Below are 18,434 nucleotides of genomic sequence, written 5' to 3' on the forward strand. Positions count from 1 at the left end.
AACGATCAACTCTTCTAAAAACACATTTTCCAAACACTCCTGTTGATTAGTTTTACAGTATTTTCACGTACCATGGAACAATTTCAGCCTATTGGTGAGACTGTATGCCATCCCCTTTTTCCTAGTTGCTTACCTATAACTAGTTCGAGGAATGTTTTTATCCCATTTTTTGAAAGATTCACATTTAAAAAATATTTTGTAACCAAGACCTGCTAAATTGGAAAAGAGAACAGCAAAAAGAGATGAGTGTAATTTAAAAGTGATAAATGAGCTGAATTGTTCATGAAGTATGTAAATTTGGTAAATATTATTAGAAATGAGAACGAAAAGCTGACATGCTGTAGGCAGATGGGTTAGAAAAGTCTGGAAATGCTCACAAGTAGGCAAAATAGCAGTGTTTACCCCTTGATTAATTTTCTGAGCCTAAGCAAAGTGTGATAAAGTTGATGTTCAGGAATTACTGGCAAATGTGTCCTTAGGCAAATGGGGTGAAGTCAGATTAACTCAAGGCAAACAAACCCTGGGAAAGACCCTGGTTAGGGGGAGCCCCAGGAAGCATCAGCCCTGTGGCCAGGTCCCCGACGAACCCCTCCAAATAACCAGTAGTAAGCTTGTCAAGCAGGAGGAAATTATTTCATGCCGGAGAAGTTCCGGAAGTGAAATTGTTACTGATGTTGGCCCCCAAGCCCTGCACTTTCCTTCAGGTGACTTAAACTCACACACTCATGTCACCCCTCAGTCCCCATGCTTGGGGAGACCTGCTCCAGGCAGGAGCAATGGCCAGGAGATCTGCAGACCCCCTTCCTCTGGGGAGGCCTGCTTTCCCGATCCATCAGTTACCAGGTTCATTCTTTAATTTCATCTCATGAATCTTATGTTTTTCATCTCATGAATTTCATTTCATGAATCATGAACCTTGGCTCAATGGATACTCCATGAGGGTGGGGACCACCTCTGCCTTATGTGTATTTGTTTACGAGTACCTGGCACAGTACCTGGCACAGCGTAAGTGCTCAATAAACAGCCCTAGAATGAAGGAACAGAGAGGAGGTGGTCTCAGAGGTGTGGGTAAGAACATGGGCTTTGGAGTCAGAAAAACCTTCTTCTAATCCCTGCTCTGCCACTTCCTGGCTGTGTGACCTGAGGTCAGTTACTTAACCTCTCTGAACTTCAGGTTCCTCATATGTAAAATGAGGATAATCATACCTCCTTCCCAGCCATAGCGTTGTGATCAGGGTTCAGTAAGAAAATATGCATCTTGCTTAACTCCGTTCCTGGCACGTATAAGCATTTGATAAATGTGAAAGCAAAAGGATTGGTGTCGATCCACAGGAGACCCTGCAGGCCATCTGAAAGTCTTAAGACTTGGAGGCTCTTCTGGGTTCCAGGATAACACGGTGTTAGGAGGCTGTGTTCTGTAGTCAGAGTTCCTGTGTTTATCCCATCTGGGCCAGCTAGGTCAAGTTCTACCCTCTCAGGGTTCCAGTTTCCCCACCAGTAAAGCAGACGTGTTGTTGATCACAGCAGCTGCTACTCCAGGCTGCCCAGAGGGTTCAGTGAAATCACCCACGTAAGAGCCACAGAGCTTAGGTGTTAAGCACCCCACAGATCGTAGTTACTGTTATTTTCCCGGCGATCGCCCGTGCCAGCCCTTGTCTTTAGGAAGGCGACGCTTGCTCTTGGTTCTGAGCGGCCGTCTGAGCCATGCTCACATCGTGCGGGCGTCGCGCACAGCGCTTCACCTGCGTCGTCTCGCTGACACGGTGCTGAGTCCCCTGGAAAGCGCACGCAGGCTCCCAGAGTGATGGGTACGTGGAGTTCACGAGTTCTGTCTCATCCGTGGTTTATAACTGTCTGAGCCGGGGTCGATAGGCAGAGACAGCTCAGTCACGTTGCTGGGGTGGAAACCATTTCTGAGGCCGCGCTTTGCCAGCCTGAGGACTGCCAGCAACTCCACCGAGAGGGCAGAGGGCGGGCCGGGGCTCCGCGGAGGCCACGTGAGAGAGAACCGGATGACCCTCTGTCACCAGCCAAATGGAGGTGCCAGGGGCCCTACCAGGGCCCTCCATCACTGTCACAGGGCTGAGAGGCTGCAGAGGTGGGGAGCATACCTCTCAGCCCGAGGACGAGCTCGTGGAAGTGGAGGGGGATGGGATGGACATCGTGGCCAGGGGCAGCCTGCCTGGGACACAGGTGTCCCTCTGTCTTTCTCCTTTCTGGTTAGGGAGCTCTACCTCCCAACCTCAGCCCAAGGTCACCCCACACAGCTGACTACAGCAAGGCTGCCCCTGACCTGCTGGAACCAGCGCCCCAGGATTCAGAAGAGCCACTGCCAGGCCAGCCCTGAACTGTGCTCTTCGGCAGAGAGAGAGAGACAAGGGGTAGCGTGGTGCTCTGAAAGGAGCTGGATTAAGAGGACAGGATTTGGTCTCCAATTTTTGAGCTGCACACCTTTGGAAAGGAAAGTTATTCTCCTTCTCTGGCTTGCTTCTTCCCCTGTGGAAATGGGGGCTAAACAGGAAAGAGACCGTGGGACAGGTGTCAGGTTCTGATGCCAAGCAAGCCTCGATGAGACCAGAGACCATGGGCTTGAACCTGGCGAGACCTCCCCCCCGCCCCCCGCCCCTGTGGCTAAGGAGCGAACAATGCACGCCTTGTGCTGGCTGATCTGTTTAAGCCAGGGGCTCTCCTTGGGTTTGGACATTGAAAAAAACCAAAACAAAGCCTTTGGCAGGTCTAGGAGATGTTTCATGTCTGCATCCTGGACGGATCACCTCACTCTCCGTCCTAAGCTCTCCCCGAAAGCAGTCCTCAGACCAAGGACTTTGGAGAAACCTCGGGACCTCTATGAGGCAGCTGCTGTTAGCGCTGAAAAGTCAGGAAGGGTATATGACTGGGGTCTTCCTGGGATGACGATAAAGTGACCGAAACCTTCTAACCGGAAGAGACAGGATCCAGGAGAGGGACAGCCCTATCGGCTCCAAAGATGGATTGCTGGTGTGTTTATTATGAAAAGTGTCTGGCTTATGGCAGTTAAGTTCCTCAGTCTTTCAGAATCAGTGCGTTGTGTCAGTTGTGTGACAGAGGGAAGGGTGCCTCGGCAAGCGGTCACCTGTCCCCTTCCCGCCCGCCCTCGGGGCTCACGAGCCTGCCCCCTTCTCTCTGCAGTTTTTCTTGTTCATCCTCATCATCTTCTTGGCGGAGCTCTCGGCGGCCATCTTGGCCTTCATCTTCAGGGAAAACGTACGTACTGGGCCCTGTGTGCTCCGGCCCCATCCATGGCCAGCCCCTCCCTCCCCAGAGGGTCTCACAGGGTCAGCGCCCTCTCATCCAGTAGTGCCAGCCCAATTCACAACCCACCGGCCCAGCAAGGCCCCCCAGCCCAAAGAGAGACCCCAGTGAGCCTCTCCCTGCAAGGGCTTTTCCAGAAGGTCAGAGTCAGAGGGCCCTTAAGGGTCTCTGCTCTTCCCAAGCATCTGGTGCAACCCCACACCTGGTTCTAGAACCTTCCATTCCACACCTTGCCCAGCTGTGGCCCAGAAGTAGGCATCTGACAGTCTGAGGATAGTCAAAGAGGCTGTCCCCCCAGCACAGAATGCGTGCCATGCAGGAGAACAGGACAGAGCCCTCTTGGATGAGGCCCTGGCAAGTAGGAAATGTGGGCAACTTGCCCCCATAGACCATCTTATCACAGAGGCTCCAACCACCCGGGTCCCCGCCCTTCCCTGCAGCAGGGAGCAGGGTCACACCTCCCACACGGTGGCTTCTTCAGGGCCCGGGACGCAGTGCATCCACTTGGCTCTGTCTAAGGAACAGCTCAGGGCGGGGAGTGGCCGTGGCATGAGGGGAGAACGCCCCACCGTGGACCAGCCCTCCCTCGGAGGGGAGCTGCAGGGACGGTGGAGGTTCCCAAGTGGCCCTGGCCTCAGGCTTGCCGAGGCCCGTGTGGGTAGACTGCGTTTTCATGTCGGGGATCTAGCGATGCAGGGGGGCCACAGGTCCTGGGGTTGGAGGTGAGGGCCTGCCCCAAGTTAGCTGCTTAGGAGGAGGATCCCTGGCACCGGGACCCTGAGGCCTTCCCCCTCCCTCCCCCGGAGCAGATCACTGGAGAGGCCAGGGAGGGGAGCTGTATCAAGCTGCTGTCCATCTCAGCCTGCCCCCTCCCTTTGCCTCCAGCTCACCCGCGAATTCTTCACCAAGGAGCTCACCAAGCACTACCAGGGCAACAACGACACAGACGTCTTCTCTGCCACCTGGAACTCTGTCATGATCACGGTGAGTGGCCCCAGGGATGCTGTGAGCATTCAGAGCCCTGATGCCCAGTGCAGCCAGTGTCTGGCCTCCAGAGCCCGCCTTTTCCATGTGTCTGCAGAGACATCAGTAATCAGTCAGGCACTGATCCACCCAGCCCAGACCGGGCCTCAGAACCCTCATTCGCACAGCATGCTGGCAGCCATTGCCCATCTATCACAGTCCAGACTCAGGAGGAAGCCTGTTTGCTCTCCCTGTCTTGAGTCCTCAAGCAATTGTAACGGTCATCGATGATAGGAATCATAGCAACTGTTTATTGAGTGCTAAGTGCTGGTGAGGTAGGAATGGTTACCACCACCCGCACGTTACGGATGAGGACGCTGGAGGCTCAGAGAAGCTGAGTCACTTTCCCACGGTTGCACAGGAGGCGCAGGTGCAGCCAACCCACACCTGGGTCTTGACTCCGCTCCAGCCTGCTGCTTCACAGCGGCCTTTGAAGTGGCTGTGTGTCTCTGCGCCTTCATGCCTGGGTCCAGCTCCCCTCCCCCCCATCTCTCTGCTCTCCTCCTAGTTTGGTTGCTGCGGGGTCAACGGGCCCGAAGACTTTAAGTTTGCATCAGTTTTCCGACTCCTGACTTTGGACAGTGACGAGGTGCCGGAGGCCTGCTGCCGGAGAGAACCCCAGAGCCGGGACGGGGTCCTGCTGAGCAGGGAGGAGTGCCTCCTGGGAAGGGACCTGTTCCTGAACAAGCAGGTACCAGGCCCTGCTCCCCCAGGCAGGGGAAGCCTGTCCATGGGGGCTTGGGTGGCCAGAGCTGGGCGGGTGACAGTGTGGGCCCTGAAGGTCTGAAGGCACTCGGGGAATCCCATGGAAATGTTGGCTGTGATATTTGACTCCTGAACGGGGGCTGAGGAAGGCTCCATGCATGCTCCTGAGATCCACCCTAAAGGGGGAAAGGATGAGAATGTCAGACAGTCCATCAATGGCTGTGAGCATTCAGAGCCCTGATGCCCGCTGCAGCCAGTGTCTGACGTCCAGAGCCCGCCTTGTTCACGTGTCTGCACAGACATCAATAATCAATCAGACACTGATTGAGGAGTGGGCCTTTTGGCTGGGGTTCAGGGGTGACTAGGAGTTTTCCAGTGTTCCAGGTAGAACACTCCCTGAGCTTCTGGTAAGGCAGGTGTCAGGAGCCAGAAACAGAATTACACAGTGGGGGGGCCCCTCCTCAGCTGTGCATTTTATTTGGAGGGAAGCTCACCTTTGCCATGTGGGAGCACTTCCGGATCCCACGGGAGCAAGGTTTCCCTGGCCTTAGTCTCCAGGGTCTGGGAAGCTCCTAGACTTCTTGGCTTCTTTTACAACCCAAGGACTTCATCACAGTCTCAGAAGAAGCCCTTTCCCTTCCTGTGTGTGCCACCTCTGGGGGCTGCAAGGGCCCCTGCTGTGCCTCCTCTGTGAAGCAGACAGTGCCCTTGACCTTGATCCCCTTCCCACTGACAAGTCCCCATACACCTCAGGGGTGTGTGAGAGACCAGGCTAGGCAGAGCAGTCACTTGATTCGGCCTTTGATGAGGCTCTCGTGGCAGAGTGCCAGGTGCAGGGGACACGGCAGGAGACAGCAGACAAGACCCCTGTCCTGCGGGGCTTACAGTCTGGTTAGAGGAAGCAAACGATAAGCAAGCGGCCAACACATAGCAAGTCATAATTTCACACGAAATAATAATTTTACTATAAAGAAAATAAAACTAGATGATGGGCTAGAAGGGACAGGGGTGGGATGGGGGCAAGGCTCAAGTCAGGCCTCTTAGAGTCCCGGGGGGTGGGGGGGTGGGAGTTGGGCTGCGGCCTGACCCTGACTGTCTGATGAGACTCTTTCCAGCCTCAGCTTTGCCTCATGAACTCAGCACCCTCATCCCCTGCACCTGCTCATGTCATGTCCAAGGTCTCCTCAGGCCCCAAAGCCACATTCCTCTACCCCTTATGGTCCTGCCTCCCTGCATCGGGGGAAAGAGACCTAAATAAAGAAACAAAGGTCCTGGAATCAGGCTGCTATGAGCTGGGGGCAGGGGCAGCGCCCCAGGAGTTAGGTCTCAGCTGTGAGGAGAGGCTGCAGGGAGTGTGGGGGGGGGGTGTTTCAGGCTGTGATGTCAGGCAGACCTGGGCTGTTAGCAGCTGTGTCACCTTGGCCAAGACACACCCTCCGGACCTCAGATTCCCGACACAGTGGCAGAGACTGCTGGCTGCCCCCATGCTCGGATCATGCTTCCTCCTTGGAAAGAGGAGGTTTAGAGACCCCATGACCACGAGGTAAAACCCCCCTTTCCAGCCTCCCTTGCAGCTAAGCCATATGACCCGGTTCTAGCTGAAGGGAGGTGAGCAGAGGTGGTTTGTGCAATGGAGTTATGTCCTTAAGAGGAAGCACTGGGCCTGCCCCTCCTTCTCCCCCCCCAACCCCTGGCTGGTGGTGACAGCCATCTTGGTGACAGCCATGGTGACAGCCATCTCAAACCTTGCAGAGGAGGGTGGCCCCCTAGAATGTCAGAGCATCAAGGCGCCTGGGACACACAACTCCATGGAGCAGAGCAGCCAGCACAGCGTGGGAGTTGATAAAGACAAACAAACTTCTACCATTAGGACTGCCTGCCGCCCACAGCCAAGCTTCTATCCCAAGGCCACTTGGGAATTGTTCAGGGAGGCTTCCCATGGGCCCTGTTCTTTTAGGGCTTCATCCTGACATGCTTCCCATTTCTGGATTCATCCACCATTATGATGCCTCCTTCCATCTCCTGGGTGTGGCTTTGAAACTGAAGTTAATCAGAGAGGTCCCTGTGCGGCTACATTAGTTCTTTACGATGACTCTTCCCCTGTTTCTCATGAGGATTACCAGAGATTGACTTCTGGGATTCCTTTTCTGAGACACTAGCATCCCTCCTGAGCATTCTTCCCTTTTAAAAGCCTCTGCTGAGGGACTATTTCTATTTGATTTTTCTCCAAAGCCCACTTCCCTGAAGCCCAGGATGCATTTCTGAATTTGCCTCACATCCTCATCACAGTTTTGAGTCAGTGAACAACATGTTTGATTCCAAGTAACTGAAAATCTAAACTAAAAGGGTTGAAGCAAATGGCAAGAATTCTGGAAGACAGTGGCTTCTCTTATTTATCGGTGGCTCCATCATGTCAATCAAGGCCTAGTCTCTGTGATCCTTGTGGCCTTTCTCTGTGCTTAGTACTTCACGGTGGCAAAATGGCTGCCATGGCTCCAGACATCCCACCCATGTTGAAGACAGGAAGAAGGTGGCACCAGCTTCTTTCCCAGAAACCCCCATCAGACTTCTGCTTCGGTCTCACTGGCCAGGACTCAGTCCTGTGGCTGTCAGGAGCTAAGGCAGAGTGCACTCATCTATGGGTGTTGAGTTAGTCCACCAGCCCTGTTTATCACTGAGTGCCAATGAAGAGAAGTAAGGAAATCCCCAAAGGTGATCCATGAAGAATAACCGGGCTCCTTCATTGGTATGAGTTGAACCCACCATGGCAGTTTCTCCTGCTCATTCTTCAGCCTTCCCTGGGTCAAGATAGTCACCCAGGCAAGTCAAGAATGTATTCCCCTGCTGGAAAAAAAATATCAGGGAGTGTACCAGGAGATGGTGATCTTGCTAGACCTTGGCTCCAGGCCAGTATGGTGACCACCAAGAGGAAAGCATCCATTTTTCCCACTTGTCAGGGCGGTCTTAAGTGTTCTCTCCCCACAGCATCGCTGTTTCTCTGCATTATCCTCAGTGCTCCCCACCCGCTTCCCGGTGGGTTGTGACTATGGGTGCTGCTGTGTCTCTCCTAGACATAAAGTACTACACTCTCATCCTCCTGACGAGAGAAAAGCACTCCAGCCAGAGAGCGAGAGCAGCCTGTTCAAAGGCCCTGGGGTAGGAGGGAGCATGGTGTGTTCCAGGGACCAAGAGAAGGCCAGCATGGCTGGAGCACAGTGAATAAGGCAAGACTAGCTCAAAGAGAGGGTATCAGCAGGGCCAGACCATGCAGTGCTGATGGGCCCAAGGCAAAGATGCTAGAAAAGCAAAAAAGCCCATGTCGAGTTCTACGTGGGGCTGTGGCCATGTTGGCACTCTGGCTGCTCAGTGGCCAGGGGTTAGAGATGGACCTGAGTGAACAGGATGGATTTTTACGCCGGTTCCCAGTGAGAAACAATGATGGGTTGGACCAGGATGGTGGCAGTGGAGACGCAGAGAGGTGTATGGATCTGAGAAATGAAGCAGGAGGCAAAATGGTGGTCTGCCGACTCTGGGGAAGGCCGGATGAGGCAGTGACGCTGGTGACCCCATAGGTCCTGGTTTGGGGGAAGATCTCAGATCTGGTCTGAGGCAAGCCGAGTGTGAGGCGCCTTTGGGACCTCCAAGCAGTGGTAGCCAGTGGACAGTTGGACTTAGAGGGCTCGGGGGAAGGTCCATGCTGGACGTATAAATGTGGGTGGCCTTTGTGCTGGCACCTCTGGCCGAGCTGCCGTCTGTCAGATTAGGTTGCGGGGGGCGACTGGTCGGGAGCCAGGGGTGGGGGGATGTTCTCTCTCTGCAGAGACGGAGGATGGGTGCTGGCGACGGCGGCACAGCTAGGGGACTCGCAGTCTGTGGTGGCAGCCTGGGGAGAGACGGTCCCCTGCGGTGTCTCTCTGGGCAGGGTCAGGATAAGGGGTGGGCATCCATCCTGAAGGTAAGGAAGAGGTGATACCCTGGGCTGTAGGCACAGCTCAGGGCCCCGAGCCAGGGACCCCGCCTGGGTGAGCGAGAACCGAGGCTTCCTGATGCCGCTCCTGGGAGCTTGGACTTCCCTCAGTGTAAATACGCTTCCCTGCCTCCTTGGGTGTGACCTTGAGCAAGTAGTCAGCTGCTCCCTCCCTCCTTTCCTCTTCCCCGAGGGGCTGGAGTGGGGACTAAGTCATATCAAGCACATGAGGCCACAGCAGAGTTCTGGCCAGGGCGGACACTCACTAAGTGGTGGCGGCATCTCCCGGTCACCCCCTGCCCTCACTGCTCCCCCCGAGGGCGTCTCAGTACCAGGGCCTCCATCAGCCAACTGGTCTGCTCGACTCAGCCCAGGGACCCAAAGGGTCTTTTTTTTTTTTTTTTTTTTTTTTTTTTTTTTTTTGTGGTGTGCGGGCCTCTCACTGTTGTGGCCTCTCCCGTTGCGGAGCACAGGCTCCGGACGCACAGGCTCAGCGGCCACGGCTCACGGGCCCAGCCGCTCCGCGGCATGTGGGATCTTCCCGGACCAGGGCACGAACCCGTGTCTCCTGCATCGGCAGGCGGATTCTCAACCACTGCGCCACCAGGGAAGCCCCCAAAGGGTCTTTGGTGCCACAGCCCAACAGAGGGCAGATGAGCCGTTAAGGCCCCAGGTACCTCATCCACAGCAGATGAGGGGTGCAGGGACATCTTCCCTCTGGGGACAACTCCCACCCACCGGCCCGGGTGAGACACATAAAATCAACTTCAAGTTCAGGAAGGGATTTACTGCTCCTCCTGTCCCCTTAGTATAGGGGTGTGTGTGTGTGCGTGTGCGTGTGTGCGTGTGCGTGTGTGTCTCGTGCACGGATCCCCAGGGCCATAGAGGGTAAACCCACACACCCAACTCTGCACTCAGGCATTTCCCACCACCCAGGGGCACAGAGAGAGAGAACGTCCTCCTAACGGGACCGAGGGCTTGGCTCCCTGCCGACCCTGTTCGACGTGCTTTGTCTGGAGCATCTCATTTTATCCTCACACAATCCTATGAAGTAGTTAGACGACATAGCCCCAGTTTCTGGATGGGGCAAGTGAGGCCTAGAAAAAGTAAGTACAGGGCTTCCCTGGTGGCGCAGTGGTTGGGAGTCCACCTGCTGATGCAGGGGACGCGGGTTCGTGCCCCGGTCCGGGAAGATCCCACGTGCCGCGGAGCGGCTGGGCCCGTGAGCCGTGGCCTCTGAGCCTGCGTGTCCGGAGCCTGCGCTCCGCAACGGGAGAGGCCACGGCGGTGAGAGGCCCGCGTACCACCAAAAAAAAAAAAAAAAAAAGAAAGAAAAAGTTAAGTACAGGCCCACCTCAGAGATACTGCGGGTTCCATTTCAGACCACCGTGATAAAGAGAGGGACACGAATTTTTTGGTTTCCCAGTGCCTATAAAAGTTATGTTTACACTACACTCTATTAAGTGCGCCTTATGTCTAAAAAGACAGCGTGCATACCGTATTCTTTTTAACATCTTTATTGGAGTATAATTGCTTTACAATGGTGTGTTAGTTTCTGCTTTACAACGAAGTGAATCAGTTACACGTATACATATGTTCCCATATCTCTTCCCTCTTGCGTCTCCCTCCCTCCCCATACCGTAATTTTAAAATGCTTTATTGCTAAAAAAAAAAAAATGCTAACCATCATCTGAGCCATCCGCGAGAGGTAGAAGTAACGTCAAAGATCACTGAGCACAGACTCCTGTAACACATCTAATAATAATGAAAAAGTTTGAAATACTGCGAGAATTACCAAAATGTGACACGAAGTGAGCAAATGCTGTTGGAAAAATGGAACCAACAGACGTGCTTAATGCAGGGTTGCCACAAGCCTTCAATTTCTAAAAACCCCACGATATCCATGAAATGCAATAAAACGAGGTATGCGTGTCCGTTCGCCCAGTAAGCAAGTGGCTGGTGTAACCACCACTTCTCCCGGGTTATTGGCGCCTCTTGTCTGGAAGGCCCCCAAACTGCGTGACAAAGCCAGTGTCGGGGTAGAGGGGCGGTGTGGAGCAGTGGGTGCTGTCCTCGGCCCCGGGAGGCAGGTGGCAGCCAGAGGGGATGACGGGAGGCCAGAAGCGCCCCCCCCCAGGCTCCTCCCTGTCTCCCTTCCCTTCCCTCCAGAGCAGGCCAGCTTTCTCCTGCCATTGCTCTACGTGTTGGGGTTCTGATGCTTTAAAAAGAGTTAAACAGGGGCTTCCCTGGTGGCACAGTGGTCGAGAGTCCGCCTGCCGATGCAGGGGACGCGGGTTCGTGCCCCGGTCCGGGAGGATCCCACGTGCCGCAGAGCGGCTGAGCCCGTGAGCCATGGCCGCTGAGCCTGCGCGTCCAGAGCCTGTGCTCCGCAATGGGAGAGGCCACAGCAGTGAGAGGCCTGCGTACCGCAGAAAAGATAAAATAAAATAAAATAAAATAGAGTTAAACGGACCGAGAGGGTTGGCAGTTTGAGTTGTGCCCTGACACGGGTCTGCAGGCGGATCCAGGATGGCCCTGGCCTGGCCAGGCGGACGGGGCTTCCCTGCCAGCTCTGAAGTTGCCTCCAGCCACTCTGGGTTCCGGACCAGCTGGCCTGTGGGAGGGCGCCCTTAGGGCTCCGATCACACAGCCCTTAGCTGGGCTCCCAGTGGCACTGCTGAGACAAGGCCCGAGTTCAGCTAAGACCTTCTTTCCTTGTCCTTGCCGGGACTGTGGTATCTCAAACCCCGGCCGTGGCAAAGGCATTGGAAATCACCTGGGGCATCTGCTCACGACGTAGGTTCCTGGGCTCCACACCAGACCCCCTGATCCAGAGTCTTGGGGGTGAGGCCTTGGCATCTGCATTGTTAACCGCCTCCCAGGTGATCCTGACACACCATCAGCCCCAAGAGCACGGTGGATCCAGGTCATCGTGCTGGAGGGGTCTGTTCATCTGGGGACATCCTATTTGCTGCTGAGTGCTCAAAGGGGGGCCTGTGGGAGCCTTGCCTGCCCAGCCCCCATCAGCCTCCAGCAGGAGGGTCTCATGCCATCCACCTGGCCACTCTGCCCAGATCACGTCCTGCTGCCCGCCTGCCTGGGCGCAGCCTCACGGGGCGTCATTTCCACTTCCGGCCAATGAGGCGGTGCTTCTGGGTGATTGACAATGGGCGTGAACACCCAAGAATCTCAGCAGAGCTCAGAAACAGCCAGAGTCACCCAACAGGGACCAGGCACGATCCCCACCCCCACCCCGGGGCTCTTCCCCTTGCAGGTCCTCTGGCTGGGCCCAAAGAATATGAAGGTTCTCATAAAAGAAAGAAAATTCTCCCCCTTTAAAAACTACATTTCATTCAAGGCAGCTCCCATGCATCAGTCTCTGGTCAGCACGGTGCCGGGGGAGGAGCACGGACATGAAGGTGACCAAGACGTGAGGCAGCCAGGGTCGGATGGGGCTGAGGTCACGTGCTGGCCGCTCCTGGCCTTGCTCGCATGCCATCCCTCTCTTTCTCTTTCCGTCTTACTGGGTCCATCTCTATCTCAGTCTGTACATCCTGAGGACTGCTTGAGAAAGCAGTAATAGCACAGGAATTCAATCCATTTAGAAGGTGCCCTGTGAGAGCTGGGCTGGTCCTGGAAGGCTGCCTAGAGGAGGTGAGATGTGTGCTGGGTCTTGAAGAGTGGGCTGTGTTTCCTTAGGGCAGAGGCTGCAAACCAAAATCCAGCTGCCAGGCTGGGAATGGGAAGGAGTAGAGAGGGTGGGTGTGGGACAATAGGGGGTGGTGGTGACTGTGGTTCCCCAGGAGATACTGCCACGTAGAAACGATGGCTTACCTCGCTGGATCTTCTGATTTTATGAGAGAAGCAAGGAGCCCAGATATTTATTGGAAATTTCCCAATATTCCAATCAAAAAGGAAGAAAGGGCCTGTGGCTGATTTGGCAGCAGTCAGGCTGGCGGTTTTCCGCCCCGCCTTCGGGGCTGGAGGGTCAGGAGGGTCTTTGGTGCATTGCTGCTGAGCGGCTGAGCTTATGGGCCTCCTGCCTCCCCCGCTTCTCCCCACCCAACTGTCCCAGCAGCGGTGTGACAGGGTAGGCCTGCTGCTGCCTGAGCTTTGGGGCCACATGCCAGTCCCCAGGCTTCACCCCACAGTCCTGAGGCTGGCCCTTGACCTCTGTCCCTCCTTCCCGGCTGTGGCTTTACCTCTGGTCCTTCCCTCCCAGGGCTGTTACACGGTGATCCTCAGCGCCTTCGAAACTTACGTCTACCTGGCCGGAGCCCTCGCCATAGGGGTGCTGGCCATCGAGGTAAGTAAAGGCCCCCCCTGCTGCTGTGGCTCCTCAGAAGCAAGACAGACACCTACACAGGGTCTCAGGCAGATCCCCCATGGCCTCTGCACCCCCAGCCTGCCTCCGTCTCCAGGTCCTTAACCCAGGACCCAGCGGGTCCCCACTGCAGGGACGATGGGCGGGTAAGCCCAGCCGTGTCTGTCTGCTGCCTGCGAGTCCTCTGGGACTCTGGACACGTCTGAGCAAGTCTGCGGGCAGTGGGGATGGACAGGCCCTGACGGTCAGCGCCCTCACCCCTACCCACGGTCCAGAGTGAGCTCTGACCAGAGGATCAACGCAGCTGGGTTCAGGGAGGGGCTGCAGCCTGTGCTTCTAGATCAGACCCATTCTCTGCGGGGTGTTCAGGGCCTGCGGGGCCTTGTGAACCTCACATGCGCACGCTGAGCCCCGGAGGTGAAGACAGAAGGGCCCTGAGCCCCCCTCAAACGGAAGGCAGCCGCAGACTCTTGGAGCCACCACTAGGTGGCGCTTTGGCCAAAGGGCAGAGCTGCCCCCGTCCCTTCCTTCTACCGCCCTCTCCCAGATCTCAAACCCTCTGCCCTGGGAGGTTGGACAGAGGGCTTTTGCCCAGGCCCGCCCATCTCAAGAAAGGGGCGGCCAGTCTTTGGCCAGCCAGGAAATGAAATCAGGCCGCCCTCTCCTCAGCCTTCACCCTCCCACCTGGCACCGTAAACGTGGCCTTGCTTAGCTTCTTACTGTGTCCTACAGCCCTGCTTAGAGCAGTTTTGTGGAGACTACTGAGGATGGGGAGAGGGAGGGGTCATTCATTCATTCATTCGTCAAGCAAAGATTGAGCCCCTACTGTACATGCCAACGCTGTTCTAGGTGCACAAGTCCTCTCCTAGAAGGAAACAGTGAACAAGAAACACAAATCAGTGCCAGACCCCCTGGGAAAACGCAGGCGTGGGTCCCCTGCCGGAAGAACGTGGGCTTCTAGAGTTCACCTTCCAGCTCTGCCTCGCCCCACGCACAGGATGCCCGAGCCACAGTTTCCTTATCTGCAACGTGGTGCTGAAAGCCTGCTCCTAGGGCACGGTGGGGCTTACAGGTGCTGGGGACGACGTGCCTGGCGTGTAACAGGGGCTCGCTAAGCAATGCCTGTGTTCCTGACCTACTGCCCTCACACCCAGCCCACAAGCCCAGCTGTGGCCTCTGTGCCAGGCAGAACCCAGCTCTGATTCGGGGACCTTTACCGTATATGCTTTGCCTCCTCCACCCTCCTGGAGGTCCGGCCATGAGCCTGTGGTCTGGGCACTGCGCCTTGCGCCACTTGCAAGAGCTCTGGCACAGGGGCATCAGCCAGTCCGAAGAAATGGGCATCTCTGAGTCAGGGTCTCTGCACACCCCACTACCCCAGGGCCCTTAGACAGGCGTTCAGTGATTGTGTTCCTAGTTTGGAGAACGGCTGCATCTTCCTTGTCTATTAGTAACAATCCTGGAAACCTCTAATTAAGCATCTACTATATACCAGGCCTCACTGCATCGTTCATTGCCTTAGACTTCAATCTCACCTCCTTCCTGTGAGTTGGAAGGAGGCGGGTGCAGGGGCTAGGAACATGGTCTCTGGAGTCAAAATACCTAGACTCCGATCCTGGATCCTCCATTTGTAGCTGTGTGACCTTAGGTGGGTTACCTGACCTCCCTGTGTCTCACTTCCTGGTCTGTGAAAATGTTTCTGAGACAGCACTTAGAACCGTGCCCGGCACGTGGTAGGCTCTTGATACAAACTCAGGCCCAGAGAAGGGAACTGAGTATCGGCCCAAGTTTGCTGCTGGCAAATGAGGGAGCTGGATTTGAACCCACGTCCAAAGGCCCCTTCTTTTCATGACTACACGGCATGAAGGGGACCAGTGCCTGGTAAGAGGAGCTGGCCCCCGGGGCGGTGTCAGGAGCCCAGCAGCAGGAGCGCGCTAAGAGGGACGCGTGAGCCCCCTTCCTGTCCCAGAGCAGACAGCCCCTTCTCGTTGGGGAGGGACAGCCCCCTGGAGGGCTGTGAGCCCAGCCTGACAAGCAAACTCCTACTTTCTTTGCAGCTTTTTGCCATGATCTTTGCCATGTGCCTCTTCCGGGGCATCCAGTAGAGGGCATGGCCTGAAGATTGAAGACTCACCCCACCCACCACGGCCCAGCACCCAATGCTCTCCCCTCCCCCTCCCCCCTGCCCTCTTGGCCCCAGGGGAGGAGGTGAGGCCGTGATGAGTGGCCAGGAAGTGGGGCAGAGGAAGATAGCTATTTTTTTAACAAAAAAAAAAATGAAGGCAAAAATATGGACTGATGTAGCCCGTCTGGACTCCGGAATGGGCGCCATGGGCTTCTCCGCAGGGGCCCGGGCACCTGAACCCAGGATGCAGTCTGCACTAGAGACCAAAGCAACACCAGGGCCAGGCCCCCTCCTTGGTGCAGCCAAATCTGGCAGCCCGGGACCTGGGCCCTCAACTCACAGCTTCAGGATCTGGTGCCAAGGAAGTCATAAGGATTTAGGCACGAAGGAGGCAAAAGAAAATTGTGGAGAAAGGTTGGCAAAGCCCAGGGGCCCCGAGGAGACCTGGTCACCATGTCCTTGAGGACTTGGAACCTACTTGGAGTCCCTGGTCTTCCGAGGGTGGAGTTGTCCCTGCCTCAGGCCGGGGCTAAGAGTGGGCTGCAGATGCTGCATCCAAGGATGGCCCAGCCGGTAGGGTCCGTGCTTCCCCATCTGTTGGAGCAAATAACCTGGAAAGCCCAGAGAGGTGCAGTTTCTCACCCACAGTCACACAGCACATGCGTGACGGTTCTGAACAAGAACCCCGCCATCCCTGGGCTGCCTGTCACTCCTTCCAAGGCTCTGTTGGTCCCAGCAGACCTACCGCTTACACCCCTCCCTGGCCTCTGCATCCTGGTTTCCCCAGAAGAGAGCGGGCAAGCTGGTCAGGAATTGCCTCTTCCCGACACCACAGCTAAGAAAATTCTGGACTCTGCCCTCCCTGCTCTCCCTGCCACCTCCCCACACTTTTCTCTAAGTCCCAGGGACACACACATGCACACACACCACAGCCCGTTTTCTACACTGCCCACCTTTCCTCCCCCAACTCCCTGGCCCCCGGGGCTGGAAGGAACCCCCAAGATCACCTGGTTCTCTCCTCACTCAGAACTGCCACTCAGATGTCTGCCAAGACTTCTCCACCTTCTTCTTGCACACCTCCAAGGACGGGGAGCTTACTAGCTCCCAAGACAGGCTTCTCTTTGGACTGCTCTGACTTTAGCATCAGCTCAATACACGGAAGAGGTTTCTGTTTTTCTGTGGTTCTGTCCATGGCATCCCACTTGCTCTCTCTCCTTCCCGAAGCGTTAAGGCCACACGTTGTCCCCCCGAGCCCCGTTATTTCCAGGCTAAAGAACCCCAGGGCACCTCATCATTTCTGCTTTGACACGGTTTTCCTGTCGCTTCGCTGTCCATAGCACATTTCGGAGTGTTTCCTCCAGGATCTGGCAGGGAGCGGTTTCCCCATAGACTCACTCACACCCACACAGCACCCACAAATCAGCCCCTCGTATGCAGGTCTCAAATTCTAGACCAATGTTAGCAACTGTATTGCAAGATGCCTCGACCCCGATCAGTCAGGAGTGGCTGCCAGAGGCTGTGCGGAGAATCTGAGGCTTGCTCTGGGCTCGGTGGGGGAGGGCAGTGTCATCTTGATTAGTGACGTCTGCCAAACAACTCAAGCTTGTTGAGGGATGGGTGAGGAGGGGACAGTATGGTGCCTGCTCTCCTCTTTCCATTGTCCCTCTTCAGGGTCTGGGAAGAGCCCATTCTATCTCAGAGGCCCTGTGCCAGCTTCCAGCCTCCCCTCCAGCTTGCCAGCCACTGGGAGACAGAGCAGTGGCCTAGAGCCCCGATTTCCCCTGCTCTGCCACCTGCCCCCTTCTGAGATGCAGCCAGAGCTCCGTGCCGCTGTAAAGATTCGGTTTCACCCCTCCCCCATTTCTCCCCTTCCGCCTTTGCACTCACCCTCCCGTCCTCACCAGTCCTGGCCCGTCGTGGGCTGGATCTTTCCATATTGTCCCTGTATCAGTCTGCCCTGGCAACCCCATAAATGATGTTATGAACTCCCTAGCGACTGGGCGACCCCAGGACCCAGGGGGCCGTGCAGCTTGTACCCCAGCGCAGGTCTCTAGACCACCCACAGATTGGCTCCAACTTCCTGGCAGAGGCAAAGGACTGGCGTGTGGTTGCCAAAAAAAAAAAAAAATCAGGCTGGCTAGGCAGGGCTTAGGGTCAAATCCGGCAGCTGTGTGACTTCGGTTCAGGGGTGCCCCAGGCGTCAGGGCCCCACCTGGTCCCCACTGCCCAGGAGAATCTGGGGCCTTCAAGGTGAGACGAGCCGGGCATCGGGTACTACCGCCTCCGGGCCCCCGAGAAGAAAGGCTGGTCGTGGAGGAACACCTGGGTGAGGCGGGTTTGAGGGCAGATATAAGACCCTCATCCTCAAGGGCTCTCCAGAAAGGGGCCAAGGAGCCCTGAGCTGCCCCGCTGACCACATTCTGAGGCTGGCAAGGGGAAGCAGGTGTCTCTGCTCTGTAGTATTAACGCAGCCTGGTAGCTATTTGCAAGGTTCCTAGAGGCCATTCTGAGGGGGCATGAGAAGGCAAAGGCCAGCAGCAACAGCCCATAATAGGTGCAGATGGCAATTTGGGGCTGCTGGGGGAGGCAGGAGGGTAGGAAGTCTCTTTGCTGAGACTTCCTGACCCCGCTAACAGGCCAGGTGCCAGGGGAGACCTTGCACTTGGTCACATACCCCGCCCAGCACCGAAGGCCACCTTCCCTGCCTAGTGGCTGGGCCCTGGGGCCCCTCCCCAGCCTCCCTTGTCCCCTCTCTCCTCTCTATGCCTAAGGGGCCCAGACAGGATCCCCCAAAGCGGCTGAGGCCCAGCACCCTCATGTCCCTAGAAGCCTCCTCTTCCCCTCCCCGGTGGGTCCTATGTCGAAAGTCTATTTTGAAAGCTCGAAGTGTTCCTTGCGGTAGGTAGCAGAGCTAACTTATCAAGTTCATTTCCTGTGAGCCTCCCTTTTTTATATTCTATATCAAGAGTTTTTGTAATATAAAAGCAGGACGCCCACAC

General features: G+C 56.0%; 1 protein-coding gene across 1 annotated transcript in view; it reads left to right on the forward strand.

The window, feature by feature from the left end:
- The window catches only part of TSPAN18 (tetraspanin 18), a 187,232-nt gene extending 170,624 nt beyond the window's left edge, over positions 1-16,608 (forward strand). Inside the window, exons 7-11 of the mRNA XM_067037055.1 lie at positions 3,169-3,243; positions 4,177-4,275; positions 4,823-5,005; positions 13,209-13,292; positions 15,368-16,608. Of these exons, the coding sequence (XP_066893156.1) occupies positions 3,169-3,243; positions 4,177-4,275; positions 4,823-5,005; positions 13,209-13,292; positions 15,368-15,415 (489 nt within the window). The 3' untranslated portion in view covers positions 15,416-16,608. The remainder of the gene's footprint in view (positions 1-3,168; positions 3,244-4,176; positions 4,276-4,822; positions 5,006-13,208; positions 13,293-15,367) is intronic.
- Positions 16,609-18,434: the final 1,826 nt, after the last annotated feature.

The sequence above is a fragment of the Kogia breviceps genome, chromosome 7 (assembly GCF_026419965.1).
Source record: "Kogia breviceps isolate mKogBre1 chromosome 7, mKogBre1 haplotype 1, whole genome shotgun sequence".
Classification (NCBI taxonomy): domain Eukaryota; kingdom Metazoa; phylum Chordata; class Mammalia; order Artiodactyla; family Physeteridae; genus Kogia; species Kogia breviceps.